This window comes from Sitophilus oryzae, unplaced genomic scaffold (genome assembly GCF_002938485.1).
Source record: "Sitophilus oryzae breed Bouriz unplaced genomic scaffold, Soryzae_2.0 scaffold_1582_pilon_pilon, whole genome shotgun sequence".
Taxonomy (NCBI): Eukaryota; Metazoa; Arthropoda; class Insecta; order Coleoptera; family Curculionidae; genus Sitophilus; species Sitophilus oryzae.
Window position 1 is genome coordinate 1,016,815 of NW_022146261.1, and position 20,705 is coordinate 1,037,519.

General features: G+C 33.5%; 1 protein-coding gene across 1 annotated transcript; it reads right to left on the bottom strand.

Moving 5' to 3' along the window:
* Positions 1-16,546: 16,546 nt before the first annotated feature.
* Positions 16,547-17,785, bottom strand: LOC115879556. The gene has a single exon (XM_030896450.1). The coding sequence runs from the start codon at positions 17,783-17,785 to the stop codon at positions 16,547-16,549; it is 1,239 nt and encodes a 412-aa protein (XP_030752310.1).
* Positions 17,786-20,705: the final 2,920 nt, after the last annotated feature.

Sequence of the window (20,705 nt, forward strand, 5' to 3'; positions counted from 1 at the left end):
TTGTGGCAAGTGAAAAAATGCGTAAACAACTAGAAATAATAAGAAAAACAGCAAATTAGTCGAAGGAATTTATCCTTATCATTTACTCTGATAAATGTTTAAATAAACTTTTCAAATTTCAATCCTTCATATTTTCTCAATGATTCGACCGATTTTCAAAAACGAAGCGGGAAAGTATAGAGAATAGAAAGCCCTTTTCATTGCGGTACCACTTGACCCCCCTTCCCATTTGAAAAAAATTGGGGAATGACACCCCCGCTTAGAGGGTTGAAGATTTTGCAATCATTTTTGGGGCAAAAGTTGTCCCCCTCACAAAATTGACGTGTTTTTGAATTTTCTGAAAAAAAAATTATCCTGCCCGTTATGCCTTGCGGAACGTTTTCGATGGGCGGGCCACCCTGTACAGATTAATTTGTATATACACTCGCCTAAGAATATTGTCTCTGTTCACTGTTGCAAAGTTGTAAAGTCTGTCTACGCACCGAGAGAAGGACGATTTCGACAATCGAAATACATATAAACTTAAGGATAACAAAATTTGTTAAAAGCAAAGTATTTTCTCCTGGAGTTACAAATTTGACAGAAGTAACATTACTTTACAAGTTATTCTATGCACATTTAAAACCATATTGCAGTCTATATGCATAATGTTTATGGCTTTATATTATCTAGCTGTATTCAAAGCTTTCGTCTGCCACTGGAAGGCTATTAATGTACATTTCACCATCACCCCGTATTAAAGATCAACGCATATTTGCTTTACAGCCAAGACAATGTGCAACATAGCCTTTGATGCAGCTCAAAAATATTGACATGGGATGAAAGTGTGGTGGATTTTACGAAGACTAAGTATCAGTTGTCTTCCTTCATTGCGGTTATGTTATTCTACATAGATTTTGCATTTTTGCCTTACAGCATACACAACGTGCAATGTAGCCTTTGATGCAGCTCAAAAATATTGACACGGAATGAAAGTGTGGTGGATTTTACGAAGAAGTTGGACTCTCTTCCTCCATTGCGGTTATGATATTCTACATGTTGCTGTCTATTGTTGTGATATTTGACATGTTTCTTGAAAAAAGTCTGGTGATTTCGTCACTGGAACAGATCTACAAAATAAAAAAGTTATTTTTGTAACACAAATATGGGCAATTCCATTGTAACGGGTGCGACATTTTGTATTTTTGGTGGATTTTACGAAGACTAAGTAGCAGTTGGACTGTCTTCCTTCATTGCGGTTATGTTATTCTACATAGATTTTGCATTTTGTCTTACAGCATACACAATGCAATGTAGCCTTTGATGCAGCCCAAAAAATATTGACATGGAATGAAAGTGTGGTGGATTTTACGAAGAAGTTGGACTCTCTTCCTCCATTGCGGTTATGATATTCTACATGTTGCCGTCTATTGTTGTGATATTTGACATGTTTCTTGAAAAAAGTCTGGTGATTTCGTCACTGGAACAGATCTACAAAATAAAAAAGTTATTTTTTGTAACACAAATATGGGCAATTCCATTGTAACGGGTGCGACATTTTGTATTTTTTGGTGGATTTTACGAAGACTAAGTAGCAGTTGGACTGTTTTCCTTCATTGCGGTTATGTTATTCTACATAGATTTTGCATTTTTGCCTTACAGCATACAATAACGTGCAATGTAGCCTTTGATGCAGCTCAAAAATATTGACATGGAATGAAAGTGTGGTGGATTTTACGAAGACTAAGTAGCAGTTGGACTGTTTTCCCTTCATTGCGGTTATGTTATTCTACATAGATTTTGCATTTTTTGCCTTACAGCATACACAACGTGCAATGTAGCCTTTGATGCAGCCCAAAAATATTGACATGGAATGAAATTGTGGTGGATTTTACGAAGACTAAGTAGCAGTTGGACTGTTTTCCTTCATTGCGGTTATGTTATTCTACATAGATTTTGCATTTTTGCCTTACAGCATACACAAACGTGCAATGTAGCCTTTGATGCAGCTCAAAAATATTGACATGGAATGAAAGTGTGGTGGATTTTACGAAGACTAGTAGCGGTTGGACTCTTTTCCTCCATTGCGGTTATGATATTCTACATACATGTTGCCGTCTATTGTTGTGGATATTTGGACATGTTTCTTGAAAAAGTCTGGTGATTTCGTCACTGAACAGATTTACAAAAAAAAAAAGTTATTTTTGTAACACAAATATGGGCAATTCCATTGTAACGGATGCGACATTTTGTATTTTTGTGGATTTTACGAAGACTAAGTAGCAGTTGGACTGTCTTCCTTCATTGCGGTTATGTTATTCTACATAGATTTTGCATTTTTGCCTTACAGCATACACAACGTGCAATGTAGCCTTTGATGCAGCTCAAAAAATATTGACATGGAATGAAAGTGTGGTGGATTTTACGAAGAAGTTTGGACTCTCTTCCTCCATTGCGGTTATGATATTCTACATGTTGCCGTCTATTGTTGTGATATTTGACATGTTTCTTGAAAAAGTCTGGTGATTTCGTCACTGGAACAGATCTACAAAATAAAAAAAGTTATTTTTGTAACACAAATATGGGCAATTCCATTGTAACGGATGCGACATTTTGTATTTTTTGGTGGATTTTACGAAGACTAAGTAGCAGTTGGACTGTCTTCCTTCATTGCGGTTATGTTATTCTACATAGATTTTGCATTTTTGCCTTACAGCATACACAACGTGCAATGTAGCCTTTGATGCAGCCCAAAAATATTGACATGGAATGAAAGTGTGGTGGATTTTACGAAGAAGTTGGACTCTCTTCCTCCATTGCGGTTATGATATTCTACATGTTGCCGTCTATTGTTGTGATATTTGACATGTTTCTTGAAAAAGTCTGGTGATTTCGTCACTGGAACAGATCTACAAAATAAAAAAGTTATTTTTGTAACACAAATATGGGCAATTCCATTGTAACGGTGCGACATTTTGTATTTTTGGTGGATTTTACGAAGACTAAGTAGCAGTTGGACTGTCTTCCTTCATTGCGGTTATGTTATTCTACATAGATTTTGCATTTTTGCCTTACAGCATACACAACGTGCAATGTAGCCTTTGATGCAGCTCAAAAATATTGACATGGAATGAAAGTGTGGTGGATTTTACGAAGAAGTTGGACTCTCTTCCTCCATTGCGGTTATGATATTCTACATGTTGCCGTCTATTGTTGTGATATTTGACATGTTTCTTGAAAAAAGTCTGGTGATTTCGTCACTGGAACAGATTTACAAAATAAAAAAAGTTATTTTTTGTAACACAAATATGGGCAATTCCATTGTAACGGATGCGACATTTTGTATTTTTGGTGGATTTTACGAAGACTAAGTAGCAGTTGGACTGTCTTCCTTCATTGCGGTTATGTTATTCTACATAGATTTTGCATTTTTGCCTTACAGCATACACAACGTGCAATGTAGCCTTTGATGCAGCTCAAAAATATTGACATGGAATGAAAGTGTGGTGGATTTTACGAAGAAGTTGGACTCTCTTCCTCCATTGCGGTTATGATATTCTACATGTTGCCGTCTATTGTTGTGATATTTGACATGTTTCTTGAAAAAAGTCTGGTGATTTCGTCACTGGAACAGATTTACAAAATAAAAAAGTTATTTTTTGTAACACAAATATGGGCAATTCCATTGTAACAGATGCGACATTTTGTATTTTTTGGTGATTTTACGAAGACTAAGTAGCAGTTGGACTGTCTTCCTTCATTGTGGTTATGTTATTCTACATAGATTTTGCATTTTTGCCTTACAGCATACAATAACGTGCAATGTAGCCTTTGATGCAGCTCAAAAATATATTGACATGGAATGAAAGTGTGGTGGATTTTACGAAGAAGTTGGGACCTCTTCCATTGCGGTTATGATATTCTACATGTTGCCGTCTATTGTTGTGATATTTGACATGTTTCTGAAAAAGTCTGGTGATTTCGTCACTGGAACAGATTTACAAAATAAAAAAGTTATTTTTTGTAACACAAATATGGGCAAAATTCCATTGTAACGGATGCGACATTTTGTATTTTGGTGGATTTTACGAAGACTAAGTAGCAGTTGGACTGTCTTCCTTCATTGCGGTTATGTTATTCTACATAGATTTTGCATTTTTGCCTTACAGCATACACAACGTGCAATGTAGCCTTTTGATGCAGCTCAAAATATTGACATGGAATGAAAGTGTGGTGGATTTTACGAAGAAGTTGGACTCTCTTCCTCCATTGCGGTTATGATATTCTACATGTTGCCGTCTATTGTTGTGATATTTGACATGTTTCTTGAAAAAAGTCTGGTGATTTCGTCACTGGAACAGATTTACAATATAAAAAAAGTTATTTTTTGTAACACAAATATGGGTAATTCCATTGTAACGGGTGCGACATTTTGTATTTTTGGTGGATTTTACGAAGACTAAGTAGCAGTTGGACTGTCTTCCTTCATTGCGGTTATGTTATTCTACATAGATTTTGCATTTTTGCCTTACAGCATACACAACGTGCAATGTAGCCTTTGATGCAGCTCAAAAATATTGACATGGAATGAAAGTGTGGTGGATTTTACGAAGAAGTTGGACTCTCTTCCTCCATTGCGGTTATGATATTCTCTACATGTTGCCGTCTATTGTTGTGATATTTGACATGTTTCTTGAAAAAGTCTGGTGATTTCGTCACTGGAACAGATTTACAAAATAAAAAGTTATTTTTGTAACACAAATATGGGCAATTCCATTGTAACGGATGCGACATTTTGTATTTTTGGGTGGATTTTACGAAGACTAAGTAGCAGTTGGACTGTCTTCCTTCATTGCGGTTATGTTATTCTACATAGATTTTGCATTTTTGCCTTTACAGCATACACAACGTGCAATGTAGCCTTTGATGCAGCTCAAAAATATTGACATGGAATGAAAGTGTGGTGGATTTTACGAAGAAGTTGGACTCTTCTTCCTCCATTGCGGTTATGATATTCTACATGTTGCCGTCTATTGTTGTGATATTTGACATGTTTCTTGAAAAAAGTCTGGTGATTTCTTGTCACTGGAACAGATTTACAAAAATAAAAAAGTTATTTTTTGTAACACAAATATGGGCAATTCCATTGTAACGGATGCGACATTTTGTATTTTTGGTGGATTTTACGAAGACTAAGTAGCAGTTGGACTGTCTTCCTTCATTGCGGTTATGTTATTCTCTACATAGATTTTGCATTTTTGCCTTATTACACACACAACGTGCAATGTAGCCTTTGATGCAGCTCAAAAATATTGACATGGGAATGAAAGTGTGGTGGATTTTACGAAGAAGTTGGACTCTCTTCCTCCATTGCGGTTATGATATTCTACATGTTGCCGTCTATTGTTGTGATATTTGACATGTTTCTTGAAAAAGTCTGGTGATTTCGTCACTGGAACAGATTTACAAAATAAAAAAATTATTTTTTGTAACACAAATATGGGCAATTCCATTGTAACGGATGCGACATTTTGTATTTTTGGTGGATTTTACGAAGACTAAGTAGCAGTTGGACTGTCTTCCTCTCATTGCGGTTATGTTATTCTACATAGATTTTGCATTTTGCCTTACAGCATACACAACGTGCAATGTAGCCTTTGATGCAGCTCAAAAATATTGGACATGGAATGAAAGTGTGGTGGATTTTACGAAGAAGTTGGACTCTCTTCCTCCATTGCGGTTATGATATTCTACATGTTGCCGTCTATTGTTGTGATATTTGACATGTTTCTTGAAAAAGTCTGGTGATTTCGTCACTGGAACAGATTTACAAAATAAAAAAGTTATTTTTTTGTAACACAAATATGAGCAGAATTCCATTGTAACGGATGCGACATTTTTGTATTTTTTGGTGATTTTACTGAAGACTAAGCAGCAGTTGGACTGTCTTCCTTCATTGCGGTTATGTTATTCTACATAGATTTTGCATTTTTGCCTTGCAGCATACAATAACGTGCAATGTAGCCTTTGATGCAAGCCCAAAATATTGACATGGAAAGAAAGTGTGGTGATTTACGAAGAAGTTGGACTCTCTTCCTCCATTGCGGTTATGATATTCTACATGTTGCCGTCTATTGTTGTGATATTTGACATGTTTCTTGAAAAAAGTCTGGTGATTTCGTCACTGGAACAGATCTACAAAATAAAAAAAGTTATTTTTTGTAACACAAATATGGGCAATTCCATTGTAACAGGTGCAACATTTTGTATTTTTAAATATATTTTTTTCGTGACTTTAAGATTGTTGATTACCGAAAATCATAAGGAACTTTATTCAACTTAAGTTAGTGAAAGTCATGAAGTAAACAAACTGCACAAACATGATTCCAGAATAAAGATATTCTGCGAAAAACGAGCGTAACGGGTGCGACATTTTTTTTTCTTGTTTTCTTGACTAGGACCATGTTGAATGCTCCCTCCATAAAAGATTAATTGGTGATAATTATTTAATAATTTTGTAAGTAAAAAAGAATTAATATCAAGTACAGTACGTCTGTCCGTTCTGTAGCTACGGGGTATCCGTGAGAGGGGAAACGATATTCTCTCGATGTTCTTCGTAAAAAATTAGACGACGCGTCCCATCAATAAAAATTCGACAAATTTGCAAGTAGCCAATAAAATGAGTGGGCGGAGCGATTTGCGGTGACGTACTCGTCAAGTCGACGTATAAAATATATTGCTGTTTATTTAAATGTTTTTTTTGTCCGCATTCCTTTCATAGACACAGATCCAGCAGACGTACTGTATATGTTCTGTGTTGTTTTTTAAAAAAACTTTTTTTTGGTTTTTCTTTAAAGTTGTAACGGGTGCGACACAGTAACTTCTTTATAAATTTTAGAACATTTTTGTTCAATAAAAAATTTAAAAAACTTGTTAAATGTTGACTACCTATGGTATAAAAAATCAATTTTAAAAAGTTTTTAGAAGTACACTAGAAAACAAGAAAATGGGGAAAATCATTTATTAACAAACTGAAATATTAAATTTTAACAAACAAGGGATAAAATATATTTAAGTAAAAATAGTAACAAATTATAACTATGGAGACTTCAGGTAACTTTTCTCAAATATAGATTTGTAGGTTATAGCTGAAAAAATAGCCTTGTAGCCAGCGCTTTGAAAGTGGTGCTTCGATTGGGTGGTGCTTCGATGTTGGGAAGGGTCCAAAGATCTTTCAATCTCTTTTCCAAAAATTTGGCTGTTTCTTGTACTTCTCTCTGTGACATATAAATGGAAATAATTCATTTCTCACGAATTTTGAGAAAATCGTAACAGTCCCTGAGACTGTATTGTTTGCCGGGCTTTAACAGCTATCCACATGGTCCTTTTAGCCACACCACCAATGCCGTCAACAGCCCCCTTACCGTCACCTGTTGCAAAAAAGGACCACTTCAAGGAAACACCAAAATCATTCTGTGCTGTACACAAGTTAAAAAGAGTAAATCTGTTTTTGAATTGTGCAGCACATCCATCCGAAAAAACCAAAATTCTTGACAAGCCAGGGATTTTTCTACGTAAGTCATCAATTATAACTTTCAAAAAAAGTCACACGCAGTGCTTGCTGTGTGTTAAATCATCGCTGACTACCACGTAAGAAAAGGACTCTACTTTTATTGAATTTTCCGGTTTTAACCAGGCACATGCTGTAAAAATGGTTGCCTGTGGATGTCGCCAGTGTGCGCTTTGAATTTCGTATTGTGAGATTATTTCAAAATTCTGCAAAGTCCAGCTGCAACAGTTTCTGTAGAAATTAAGTTTTTTTTTGTTTTTTGGAAATACTCGGCTTGCGCATTTTTAATAAATGTATGCTTCTTAAATTTCACTAGCTGTTTATCTAGTTCTTCAATTAGAGACGAAACCGTTTCTTTGTCCTCTTTAACTTGTAATCTGCCATTGTTGTCAGACCACTGTTTCCATGATATTTTTTTTTTGGATTGGAAAACCAAAGGCATCAAATCCTTGACGTAGTAGCATCGTCTGCATTTATCAATCACGCAGTTTTCGTTTTCAACGGAGCAGCAAACAAACTTCTTTTAATATCTGGTGGTAGTCAGAGGGTAGAGATATTTCTTTTGCCGCTTCTACCAAATATCTAAAATTGGCGTGGTAAACGCACACACACACATCATGGGGAATTTCTTTCATGGGCCGAATATACTCTGGACGAAACGAATAAAATGCCGATTTGCCAACCTTCACCTCAGGATTTTCGCTTTTGAATAAACTGTAGCACTCACCTACACTCATGATGAGATGTCTCTTTTGCATTCGAATTCGTTCTCCAGTAGTTGGATCTTTTACAGATTTCCAGTCTTTAATTCCAGGAGCCTGGCGACTTATATCATCTCGTATAAAGAATGCCCTTATATGCTTCAATTTGTATTCGTTTGGTCTTTCATAACGCAACTCCCTTTTTATGTTACTTGGCAAAATTTCATTGGCCAATCAGTGGCGTAACAAGCCAACGTGGGGCCCTGGTGCCAAATCTTAATTCCGGGCTCCCCCCCCCCCCTCACCTCTAACTATAATAAGAAATAGGTCTATCACAATATTATGCATATTATCAGGGCCGTGTTGCGGTCAGAAAATAAAAAGAAACCTTGAAGTTCAAAAAGAGTACATTTATTATTACATCAGTTCGGGTGTTCTGCTGAAATAATACATGATAAAATAATATTAATAGCAACCAAGAAAAATAATATTAATAGCAACCAAGAAGTAAAATAATTTATATGTAACTTAAACAAATCTATTGACAGTATTAATACCTATTATAAAAAACAAAAATAGTATTAGTATACATTATGTAAGCATATTATATACAGGGTGAGTTTCCTACGATGTTCTCTATGGGTATCTCGGGAACTACTGGAGATAGAGAGTCAGTTAAATGGGGAAAGAATTGCAGTTTTGTGGGGTCATAAATATGCACTTTTCAGATTTTCGAAAAAGTTCATGGCTTACTAGATATTTCGAAAAAATCAAATTTTGGCTATTTTAAAAATTGTCCCTAATTCCATTATGATCTATTTTAGACAAAAAGTTTTCAGATAAAAGTTGTAGATAATCACATCCCTAATGAGATTGTGTTCCCCGATTTTTTCTAAAGCCTGTCATTTTTGACATATGACACAAACATATGTTTTTTTTTAAATGGAAACCATAGCCATGACTTCATAAAAAGCGCCGTTTTTTAAGCTTTTCAACGATATAAGCTATAATATGTTTCTTTCACAAAATTACTGAGTTATAACCAATTCTTATCTTTCTTGACTAATTTCACTTAGTTAGCCATGGAAACAAGTTCAATCGTCGTTGTTCTCAGAAATGTGAAATTGTCACATCCAATCTTTGTAAATTAACATAAACTAAAATTGTAAATAAGAGTTTTTTAAATGAAGAACAGCGTGTAGAATTATTGGTTCAACTTTCCTTGGCTATACAGTTTCGAGGATATGATGACCGGTGAACGTTACGTTCTTTAGAAAACGGTTTTCAAGACATGTTAGAAAAGTTAAATTTAGATACTCGCGCATTAATACAGTGGTTCCAACATGACTTTCATTATGACGCACCACAATGAAAGAAATGTTATTTAAAAAATGATTAGACTCAGGGAGGTGGACCAATTGCATGGGTCTCCTCAGTCACCTGACCTATCCATTTGAGATTTTTTTATGCGGTATGGTTAACAACAAGGTTTACAAAATAACTTATGAATTAAGAGAGGCACTCGAAGAGGCGGAACAGGAGAAGTTTAATTAAGGCGACCGGTCGTTCTGTGACAATAGCTAGAAATTCAGTTTTAAAAAGATGCATTTATGTACTCAAAATAATTGCCGATTTTTTGAACATTTTCTAAAATAACTTAAAGTGTACGTAGTGATATTATTTTTTTGAGTTTTAGTTTGTGTAATCTAAATTGTAAAGAGCCGTTTAATAACATATTTTGTCTTTTATAAGTTATAAATCACAACAAAAATTTGAACACCATTGAAAACCGTTCTCTAAAAACGTAAGTAACTTTCACCTGTCAACGTATCCTGTATGGCCAAGAAAAGTTGAACCAATAATCCTACACGCTTTTCTTCATTTGAAAATTTTTATTTATTTTAATTTACAAAGATTGATGTGACATAATTTCACATTTCTGAGAGCAACGACGATTGAACTTGTTTCCATGGCTAACAAGTGAAATTAGTCAAGAAAGATAAGAATTGGCTATAACTCAGTAATTTTGTGAAAGAAACATATTATAGCTTATATTGCTGAAAAGCTTAAAAAATGGCCTTTTTATGAAGTCATAGCCAACTATGGTTTCCATTTAAAAAAACATATGTTTGTGTCATATGTCAAAAATTACAGGTTTTATAAAAAATCGGAGAACACAAACTCATTAGGAATGTGATTATCTACAACTTTTATCTGAACACTTTTTGTCTAAAATAGATTGTAATGGAATTAGGGACAATTTTTAAAATAGCCAAAGTTTGTTTTTCTTGCCGCATTACGTAGATTTATTGCTCGACGTGGTAGGTGTAACCAGATATTCTCTGATCGTGGCACTAATTTTGTAGGCGCCAAGAGTGAAATTGTCAAATGTATGGAAGATGCGTGTGTTGAGGAAAATTTGCCTTGGACATTCATTCCCCCTTCTTCGCCTCATTTTGGAGGATTATGGGAAGCAGGAGTAAAATCCTTTAAAACTCATCTTTTCAGAGTCATTGGGGATCAACGAGTAGATAGAATATGAGAGATCCTCCTCCTCATTATACTCCTCATCCTCCTCCTCCTCCCACTAATATAATATACATTTCAAAAATATGTTAATTCCTACTACTTTCATCCCCACTTTATTTACTTAGTCATATATAGCTAGTAAGGTAGGTCTTTAGAAGAAAGTAAAGCGAATCTCTTATTCATCGAGAGTGATGCAATACAATAAGAAAAAAATAACTAATGTTGTTAGAAAGCTGATTCAAAATATACTGATTTCCGTCATCGAATAATTTTAATTAATCAAAAAGATTTATTTTTTTCCACTCAAACAAGATTGTCATAGGATAACTGAGTTTTGTGCTGATTTTCTATTACAAAGGATAAATCTTTACGAGTCTGTGCGTGCATTGGGACATACATATTTTGCAACTGAACTAACACACATTGTTCCATACGTGAGAGTAACGAAGAATTCAAAAGTTATAATAGAAATTTTAAAGGTGTTCGAGAGATTCCATTTGGATGACGCTAGAGATCAGTTACTGCGAAGATTTGAAGGCAAGTTACAACAACGGAGAAGTTAGAAGCACAATATCAAGAAAACATAGACCTCTTCGTCAATATCGTACTCAGTAAGGTGAAAAATGTCAAATGAGAATATTGAACTTATTAGCGCAGTAATATGTATTCATCAAGAATTTTATGAATCATTTCATGAAACTTGTCAAAAACTTAGACAGATGGAAAAAATATATTATGATATGATTCGTAAATTTGAAAAAGGAATGAGTGCGTGTGCACAATATGAAAATTATGATATATTAGAATTATTCTCTGTAATGATAGACTTAGGCTTTATAAATCAAATAACATATTTAAATAAATTTGTTATAAATGGGGGAATAGCCTACGAACAAGTAACAGACGATGTAAACACTAACATGAATAGTAACTTAGTTAACCAGGATAATTCATCCAATAACTTAGTTGATCTAGAAGTACTAATTTAGTTAAAATTATATTTTAATAATAAAAGATGTAATAAATATTATATAGATTTTTATTCATTCATAAAAAAATTATCATACAAATACAATACATTTGATAATGCACACATACAAGTTGACTTACAATGATGAAAGCATTTTGGTGTTCCGATAGGCAAAGCTGGTTGTTCATCTATTTCAATCACTGGTTTTTTGGAATATTTCTTTACAAACGCAGCTTTTTCAACTCCTTTAACATAAACAAATTCCACTTTTACTTCTTCAGTGAGTTTTTCAATTATATTTGAAAAATAATGATGAGGTGTAAATCCTTCATTCCAGTTGATACAATGATGGTTTTTCATTAACCATACCGCCTGTCTGTGACATTCTGGTGACAGAAAGTCTAATGGATAGGGTTTTTTAAACATATAATGTGAGATTCTATGTCCATCAAAGGCTGCAAGTTCTTTAGGTAAAAAGGTCTTTTTCTCATCTTTAAATCCTTGTATATCCACAATCAACCTCATATTTTTAGTTCACTAAACTTTTTAATTAAACTTTTTTGCCTTGAGTAGTTTGCAATTTGTTCTTTCAATTTTTGTATTTTAAAAATAAAATTTTGTATTTCTAGTTGTAGTGTTGAAGACATATCTACTACTACAGACAATATTGTTAGATTCTATTTTAAATATATGAATTTGGCGCTCTTTTTAATTATTTGGTTGCTCACGCATGTGCGCCTAAAAGGCGGGACGCGAACGACAGTGAAGGAATAGCGTCGCCGCGGCAGTCACTGCTTGACAATAACCGGGAATTCAAAAGAATTTAACATCAGGTGTGGGGTAATAAACCCGGGTGCTTTTCGTGTGCCTGTGAATTTTGTGTGACTTTATGCTAATTAAATTAGCAATGGCTAATCGAATGTGCTACAATCGAATCTGTGTCCATCTTCAACGGCGGGCATTGGAAACTCCGCCTATACGAGTGGTTTGTAAAAATAAATTGGTATGAAACTGAATTTCGTTGGCCTGATCGGGAAACCGTAAGTAGAATTGGCCCCTTTTTACTTAAATATGCTAAACGATGGTTTACTGCATGGAAACCCACTCACGAAACATGGAAAAATTTTAAAACAAATTTTTCAGCTGTTTTTCCATAAAAAAAATTCTGGGTAAGCTCATGATCGATGCATATAACTTTCAAAGTTGCCATGCTCATAGTAACATTGAGTAAGCACGCATAAAACTTGAGAAATTTAAATTGCTGTCTTGTTGTTTCAGAAAATATTGAGAAAAGGTTTAGGCAATTTAAAAAGTGATATTAATAACATCAAAGTACGAAGTTAACACTGTGAAAGTTCTTTTAGAAACCAAGATAATGATACAGGTTTTAGAACTGAATTTTAGATCTATAGCTCCGTAGTTTTAGTAGAGTTTTGTAGTTTTATATGCCATATTCAAACCAAACTTACGATCATCAATAAATGTAATAGGTTCTGACAATACGATAAACATGTAATTATTAAATTAAAACAGACAAAAAGAATAAGAAAAAAAAACAGATTAAAGGTTCAGCTAAAATAATTAATGTACAGAATTTTTAAAAATTGGATTTATTTTAAATAACGACAGATACCACATTTCCATTTCGCGTGGTTTTAACCATGTTTTAACTATAAAAAAAACATATCCCCGATATTTTTTCTGGTATCGAAAAAGTTATGATAAATTTATTTGTACTAAAGATTGAAGAAACGTACCAAGAAAGGCTGGGCATTTGATAAAGCGTAGCCAATCGATTCCAGAGCTATCGAATTTCAGTTCTAAGAAACTTATCAGTTAAATGTTGTTCTATATTTTTCTCAACGCAAGTCTAATGAAGTGTCTAAATATCATTCATGAGACCTTGGCGACTGTTTATAATATTCGGTGCTTTGTCAGTATTTTACGAAGTCAGATATTTTTTTTACTCTTTTGTGTAGCGATTTTAAGCTTATGAGTATTGTTGAGTTAACAATTTTAGTATTGAATACCGAAATGGTGTTATTTTTCAACGGGGCCGACTATTCCAGATGAAATCGAATTGAAAATGTTTGTCAACATGGCCTACTGGTAACTGGTTAAAAAATACAGAAATATGACACCGAAACAGAAACTTAAGATAAATGAAACTAAATTTAGGACAAATAAGCTAACGATCATTTTTGTTAAAATAGTATTACTTTTAGAAAAAAAATGTGGCCAACTTCTCTTTATATAAAGTCTTTCTTTTAATATAAAAGCTTTTGTGTCGAAGTCGAAAGGCAGCCGTTTTGATTTATTAAGATTGTTTTCCGACAAGCAGTGTTACGTTACAACTGAAAAAAAGATCTTTTCTGAATTAAACCATTATTTTTATTTTAAGTCATGGATCAATTTGTTAAGAAGTATTATGATCAAAGCTTAAAATGTATTGTTACTAAAAACATACAGTGTAGGTACCTTTTTAAGTACCGCATGACATTAGAGTTTCGAATTTTTATTACTCTTAATCGACGGCTTTTGCGAAACGGCGGCATCACAGGAAGTTTTGAAAAAGTACATGTTATAGAGGTATTAATTTCACCGATAAATAACTATAAGTACTATAAAAAAACACACGAGAATAAATAACGGTGTTCGAGATATTGAAACGCTGACTAAATCTACGAGTATTACTTGACGTTCCGAAAAATGTGTAAAAATATTGAAAACTAGGAACGTAGTAGAAAGCAACCTGTTTATGTAAAAGAAAGGATTAATTGAATTATCAGTATTTGTGACTATCTCTCCGGATGTAACCATTAGGAAAACTAAAAAAAAGTATTTTCGATTTTTTTTTGAGGTTGTAGAAATTATTGCAAGAAATTTGATGATGATCCAGCGAACTCTCCGTAAAATAATGCTTTGCAACCTGTTGATTTTGTTGAAAGCCAGTTTCTTTGTAAAATAACGCTTGACACCGCCATGATTTTCAATCGAGCGGTACATTGCGAACAATAACAAATTTGCTAAGAATAAGTCGAAGAAATTGTCAGTTTGGCCGAACAAACTTTTGTGGTACATTATGTCATTAAACAACTATTGGCTAATGAGCGATATTCAATCCGGAAGTTGGGCGCGCAAACAAACCTTAAGTGTTCTAAGGACCAGTTGCGTCACTGGCCATCTGATTAGACTCCTGAAGACTTTCAGAATCTGGTAGAACTAAACAGTTATAAGTTGTAAATTGGGTTGAATTAAAAAAATATAAAGAAATCAGATCTTTGTTTTTTTATTTAGTATAATTTTGTAACATTCTGGGCCGTGTTAGATTGAAAAGTAAATAATTAGCTGACCCATCGTAAATATGTGCAATATCTTGCAATATTTCCATCGTGTCAGTCGAGAAACTCTGTAATTTTAAACTGATCCATCGTAAATATGTGCCTCGTGCAATATTTCCATCGTGTCAGTCGAGAAACTCTGTAATTTTAAACTGACCCATCGTAAATATGTGCCTCGTGCAATATTTCCATCGTGTCAGTCGAGAAACTCTGTATTTTAAACTGACCCATCGTAAATATGTGCCTCGTGCAATATTTCCATCGTGTCAGTCGAGAAACTCTGTATTTTAACTGACCCATCGTAAATATGTGCCTCAGCAATATTTCCATCGTGTCAGTCGAGAAACTCTTGTATTTTAAACTGACCCATCGTAAATATGTGCCTCGTGCAATATTTCCATCGTGTCAGTCGAGAAACTCCTAACTTTTTAACTGATCCAACGTAAATATGTGCCTCGTGCAATATTTCCATCGTGTCAGTCGAGAAACTCTGTAATTTTAAACTGACCCATCGTAAATATGTGCCTCGTGCAAATATTTCCATCGTGTCAGTCGAGAAACTCTGTATTTTAACCTGACCCATCGTAAATATGTGCCTCGTGTGCAATATTTCCATCGTGTCAGTCAAGAAACTGTAATTTTAAACTGACCCATCGTAAATATGTGCCTGCAATCTTTCCATCGTGTCAGTCGAGAAACTCTGTAATTTTAAACTGACCCATCGTAAATATGTGCCCCTCGTGCAATATTACCATCGTGTGTCGAGAAACTTAATTTTAACTGACCCATCGTAAATATGTGCCTCGTGCAATATTTCCATCGTGTCAGTAGAGAAACTTTGTGATTTTAAATGGCTCATCGTGAATACGTGCCTACTGAGTACATATTCCCACTGTGCCACTCACTCAATGAATTGTTATCAATAGAAGTAAACTGATATTGACGTCAGAGTAGTCTGACTCTTGTTTGACTAACGTCCTTCCTGTCTTTATTTCAGCAACTGGCATGGAGATGGTCGAGTGTACTGAATCTCAATCCAAAACCTTTGAAACGTAACGAAGTTTAGCTTTGAATATTTAATTACATCTTGATACACATTATGTATAGTATAATCTTAACGCATATGTTAAAATACAAAATTAAATTTTTGTTGTTATAGGTACCTATATCATAGGCCTCTTATTTTTTCTATGTTTTGGAACTTGTACATTCTGAGAGCGGAATGATGTCAGTTTGGCCGTGTTAGATTCTATTTTAAATATATGAATTTGGCGCTCTTTTTAATTATTTGGTTGCTCACGCATGTGCGCCTAAAAGGCGGGACGCGAACGACAGTGAAGGAATAGCGTCGCCGCGGCCGTCACTGCTTGACAATAACCGGGAATTCAAAAGAATTTAACAATATGTTTACTTATTTTATATCAAAACTAAATATTAAGAGAGTGGGGCTAAAAGTTTATAATTGTTTGACAATCTTTGTTAAAGGATTGTAACTAAATAATTTATCATGTAAAATAAGACAATAAGCAGATGTGTCTTTTTTGATTGCACTGTTTGTTTCAAACTCAATTCTCATTACAACAGAACCCGTTTGAAGCGTTTCCTTTTGGTGAGAACAATCAATATATGCAATTGGTGAAATCTCCTTGAATTTTTCAGGATTAAAAATGGGTTCATTAGAAGTACCATAATAAGAATAGCGAAAATTTGCAAACATTTCATATAAAGATGAATATTTGTTCTCTTTGAAATTTAAATATAAGTCGTGATAAGGATACCTTTCGGAATTTAAAAATATTCTAATATTTGTTAAATCTACATTGTCAAATTGACTCATATCTTTTTTAACATCTCCTTTTCGATTTTCTTGAAAGGCAATTATTACATGACGGGGAGCTTCAAGTTTGCTAGTTGTTTTTACAGGCCATGTGTGTCGTGTTGTTTCAGTTAGAGAAGAGTATTCAACAAGTTCCCAACTTCTAAATCCAATTAGTACATCTTTATTTGACTCCAATATTCTAGTGAGAGCTAGTTGTTGTGGTATATCAACTGAAATATGTGGTACTTTCCAATAGACTTTATCGAAAGTAACTTTTGGGGTTTCTAAAGTTGTAGATGGTGGTGTCACATCATCCTTAAAGAAAACTCCATCTAAGTCATTATTAGATCTTATAAGAACCAACTCTTGTTTCATATTTATTATAATTTTTCTATAATCTTCAAAGAATCCCATTAACAGTTTTAATGGTATAGACACGGAGAATTTTCCATTATCATCAACTAAGATTCTATCCTCTTCTTTTCTGTGTGGAAACCAACCTGCATTTTGCAGTTTTAAACTTTCATTTGTGTTACTGGATAGATAACTTTTTAATGTTGATGCTAGTCCTACATTTCTTAAGGCATCAATAGTAATACCATTTAACTCATAACGAATTTCTCTAAATAAGAAAGCTATACCATTGTTTGTAAATCGCAATCTCTTTGTATAATTTCCCTCTGTGTTTGTTAACTTTCCTTCGATATAAAGTAGGCTTTCTGATGGTAGAGTGTAAGCATCAAGTTCTTGGATTGGTATACGTATTTCATCATTATAATCAAATTTTGAAGAAATGTATGGTTGATAGGTATGTAATTCTGAACTAACAATAGAGTTATCAATATATAACTTTTCGTTTACATTTAATATGCTCATTATATTAAGACTTTAAAACCTAGCGATTTTAGAAAATTATGATTTTTTCGTGTTAATCGATTGGTGTTGGATTTGACACTGAATAATTTTTGTGTCAGTTTCTTTTTATAAGTTTTGATTTTTTTAGGAATAATAACTGGAGAATAATTTATATTACCTCTATTATATCTAACAACCATTTTATAAACCGTTTGTTTTTAAATGTAATCTTACTGTAATAGTCTCACCTCTGAAACTGATAAGATCTCCGTCTTGATCAACAATTTTTACTGTAATGTTGTTAATTGCTTTAACGCTGACTGGAAAATATAATATGGGTAAAGGAGATTCAACTATTTTATACCCTGGAGCTACAGCAGGATAAAATTGGTGAATAATATGAACAGGTTTTCGTTACTAAATGAACCAACATTAAATATTACAATCAATGCAAATAGCGTTGACTTTACTTATATTAGCAACATTATCTGATTGATCTACTTTATCCGCTTCTATGATTCTACTTTTAAAACCTAGTATTTTTCCTATTGAATCATCTTTTGTAAAATCAATTTGTTTGCTACACATTAAGGTACATTTCAGGGTATTAGTATTAGGTTTTAATAAAAAAGCAACGTTTTCATATTCAAACACAGTTTTAACTTTGTCTTTTATATAGGTTTCTATATCAATTATATCATAAGTTCCATCTGGAATAACAATCACTTTATCACCTATATAAAGTTTATTGTGACCCTTTTCTATATTGGGTATAGTCATAAAAGTTTCAAAATCTGCTAAACCTAAGAAATATTGTTTCTCATCATCCAAATATATAGGTGGATTGAAATCAGCTGATAAAACTGAACTGTTTCCTGATATTGCTATTGTTGTAGACATTGTGTAAATGCTATTTTATTACATGTTGTTAGCTTATATATTATTTTTTAAGAATTTTAGAGAAAGTTGTCCGCAGTTGTATGAATTATTTTTTTGTTTATTTTCATATGTGTAAAATACTTTCACTTCACCATTTGAATTAAAATATTTTGAAAGTTCAAGAGGTGGTTTTAAATTTCCATAACTATCAAAGTATACAACATGATTATCATTTTTAATGTATGAAGTCCAATGTGTTCCTTTATTTTGCTTCCTATCTAAATTAACAACACCACACTCATTTAAAGATATTGTATTTGGAAGTTCATCAAGCATAAATACATCCCTGAAATTAGGAATTTTCATTACCTTTACATATTTAATAATGTCAATATTTGTAAGCGGTCTACGTGGAAAACTTATGTTAATCTTTTGGTCTTTTTTTTATACCAAGTTTATCACCTTTATACGGTTTTATAAAAAGTCCTTTTCCCTTATACGGTTTAATAAAACTCTTTCCTTAGAAACATCCCCAATTGCAATATTATGTCTATGCATTTCTTCTAACTGCTGTTTAGACGCTTTAGCATCATTGACTGCTTTGGCAATTCCTGCAGCACCTCCACCTAGTGCACCTAACGCCCTAATATTGAAGCTAAAAGTAGAAATCCCCCAATTTTTTTTCAGGTGTTCGAATTATACGTTTTTTCTTCATGTTAAGCTTTCCACCTTTTTTTTCCTTTTTCTTCTTTATACCCATTCCAAGCTTTCGTTTTCCCTTCATTATGGCAGCAACAGTTAGTGCAGCTACTTTTTCACCGAGAGAAAAATCCTTAGGTTTACTCTATTCCAAGCCTGATCTCCTAACAATTTATCAGATGCGTGTCTTTTTAATAAATCTTCAGATTGAGAGTATGCTATATCATGCTGTTTACCTCATCACTGAGTGCGCCGAGACGACAACCATTCGTGCCATGAATTTTGGTACGACTGATATTGGAGATGGAGCACTACCCTCTATAAAACCGTCCCAGATACTGGCTTTTGTCAAAGCCCTGCGACTGTATGATGAGTTATGATTCAAGAAAGGGGGACACAATGGATCTGTAAGGTCGAAGTGATTAACCCCCCTCCCACTCATTCTAAATTCTAAATCATGCTGTTTACAAGCAGCATCCAATGGATTTATACCAATATCCCCTCTGGCTATTCTCTTCTCCAATTTTGTACCCGGTCCACAGTAGTTATATCCTGGTATGTGAAATTCGAAGGGAAGTTTGGTAATTAATTTGTTTACTAAACCAAAACCTTTTTTTCGTCTCCTATTTATAGTTTTGTTTACACTGGAGTGATGTACAATCATTAAAACGTATTTAAATACTAAAAATAAACTATTGCTGATAGGGTATAAATACTTTTACACAGAATGGAATATATTAGTAATTTTAAAAATGAAGATCGAAAAACAAAAATTCTTTTTACCTATTAAGAACCACGATGAAAAAGTTTCACACAAACAATTTAGGAAACATGGGGCTTTGTTTGGTGGTGGCTCGAAAAGAGGATTAATTGTTGGTTGTAGTGGAAGTGGTAAAACTAATGTTATGTTAATATTGCTTGAACATCCTAATGGTATTAGGTTCGAAAATGTTTATATATAGTCAAAATCATTAGATCAACCGAAATATAAATATTTAAGACAACTTTTAGAACCTATGAAAGAAATTGGATATTTTGAATATGATAATGATGAAAATATTATTTCACCTCATAAAATAAAACCAAATTCTGTTATTATCTTCGATGATATTCCTTGTCACAATCAATCAATTATTCGAGATTATTTTACACATGGTAGACATACAAACACAGATTGTTTTTTCATATTTCAGGACTACTCTTCTATTCTTAAACAACTAATTCGTGAAAATTCAAATTTATTGATTTTATTTAAACAAGATTCTTCAAGTTTAAAACATATATATAATGATCATTGCATGATAGATATGACATTTGATCAGTTTAAAAAATATTTGTGCTAAATGTTGAAGGAACCCTATGG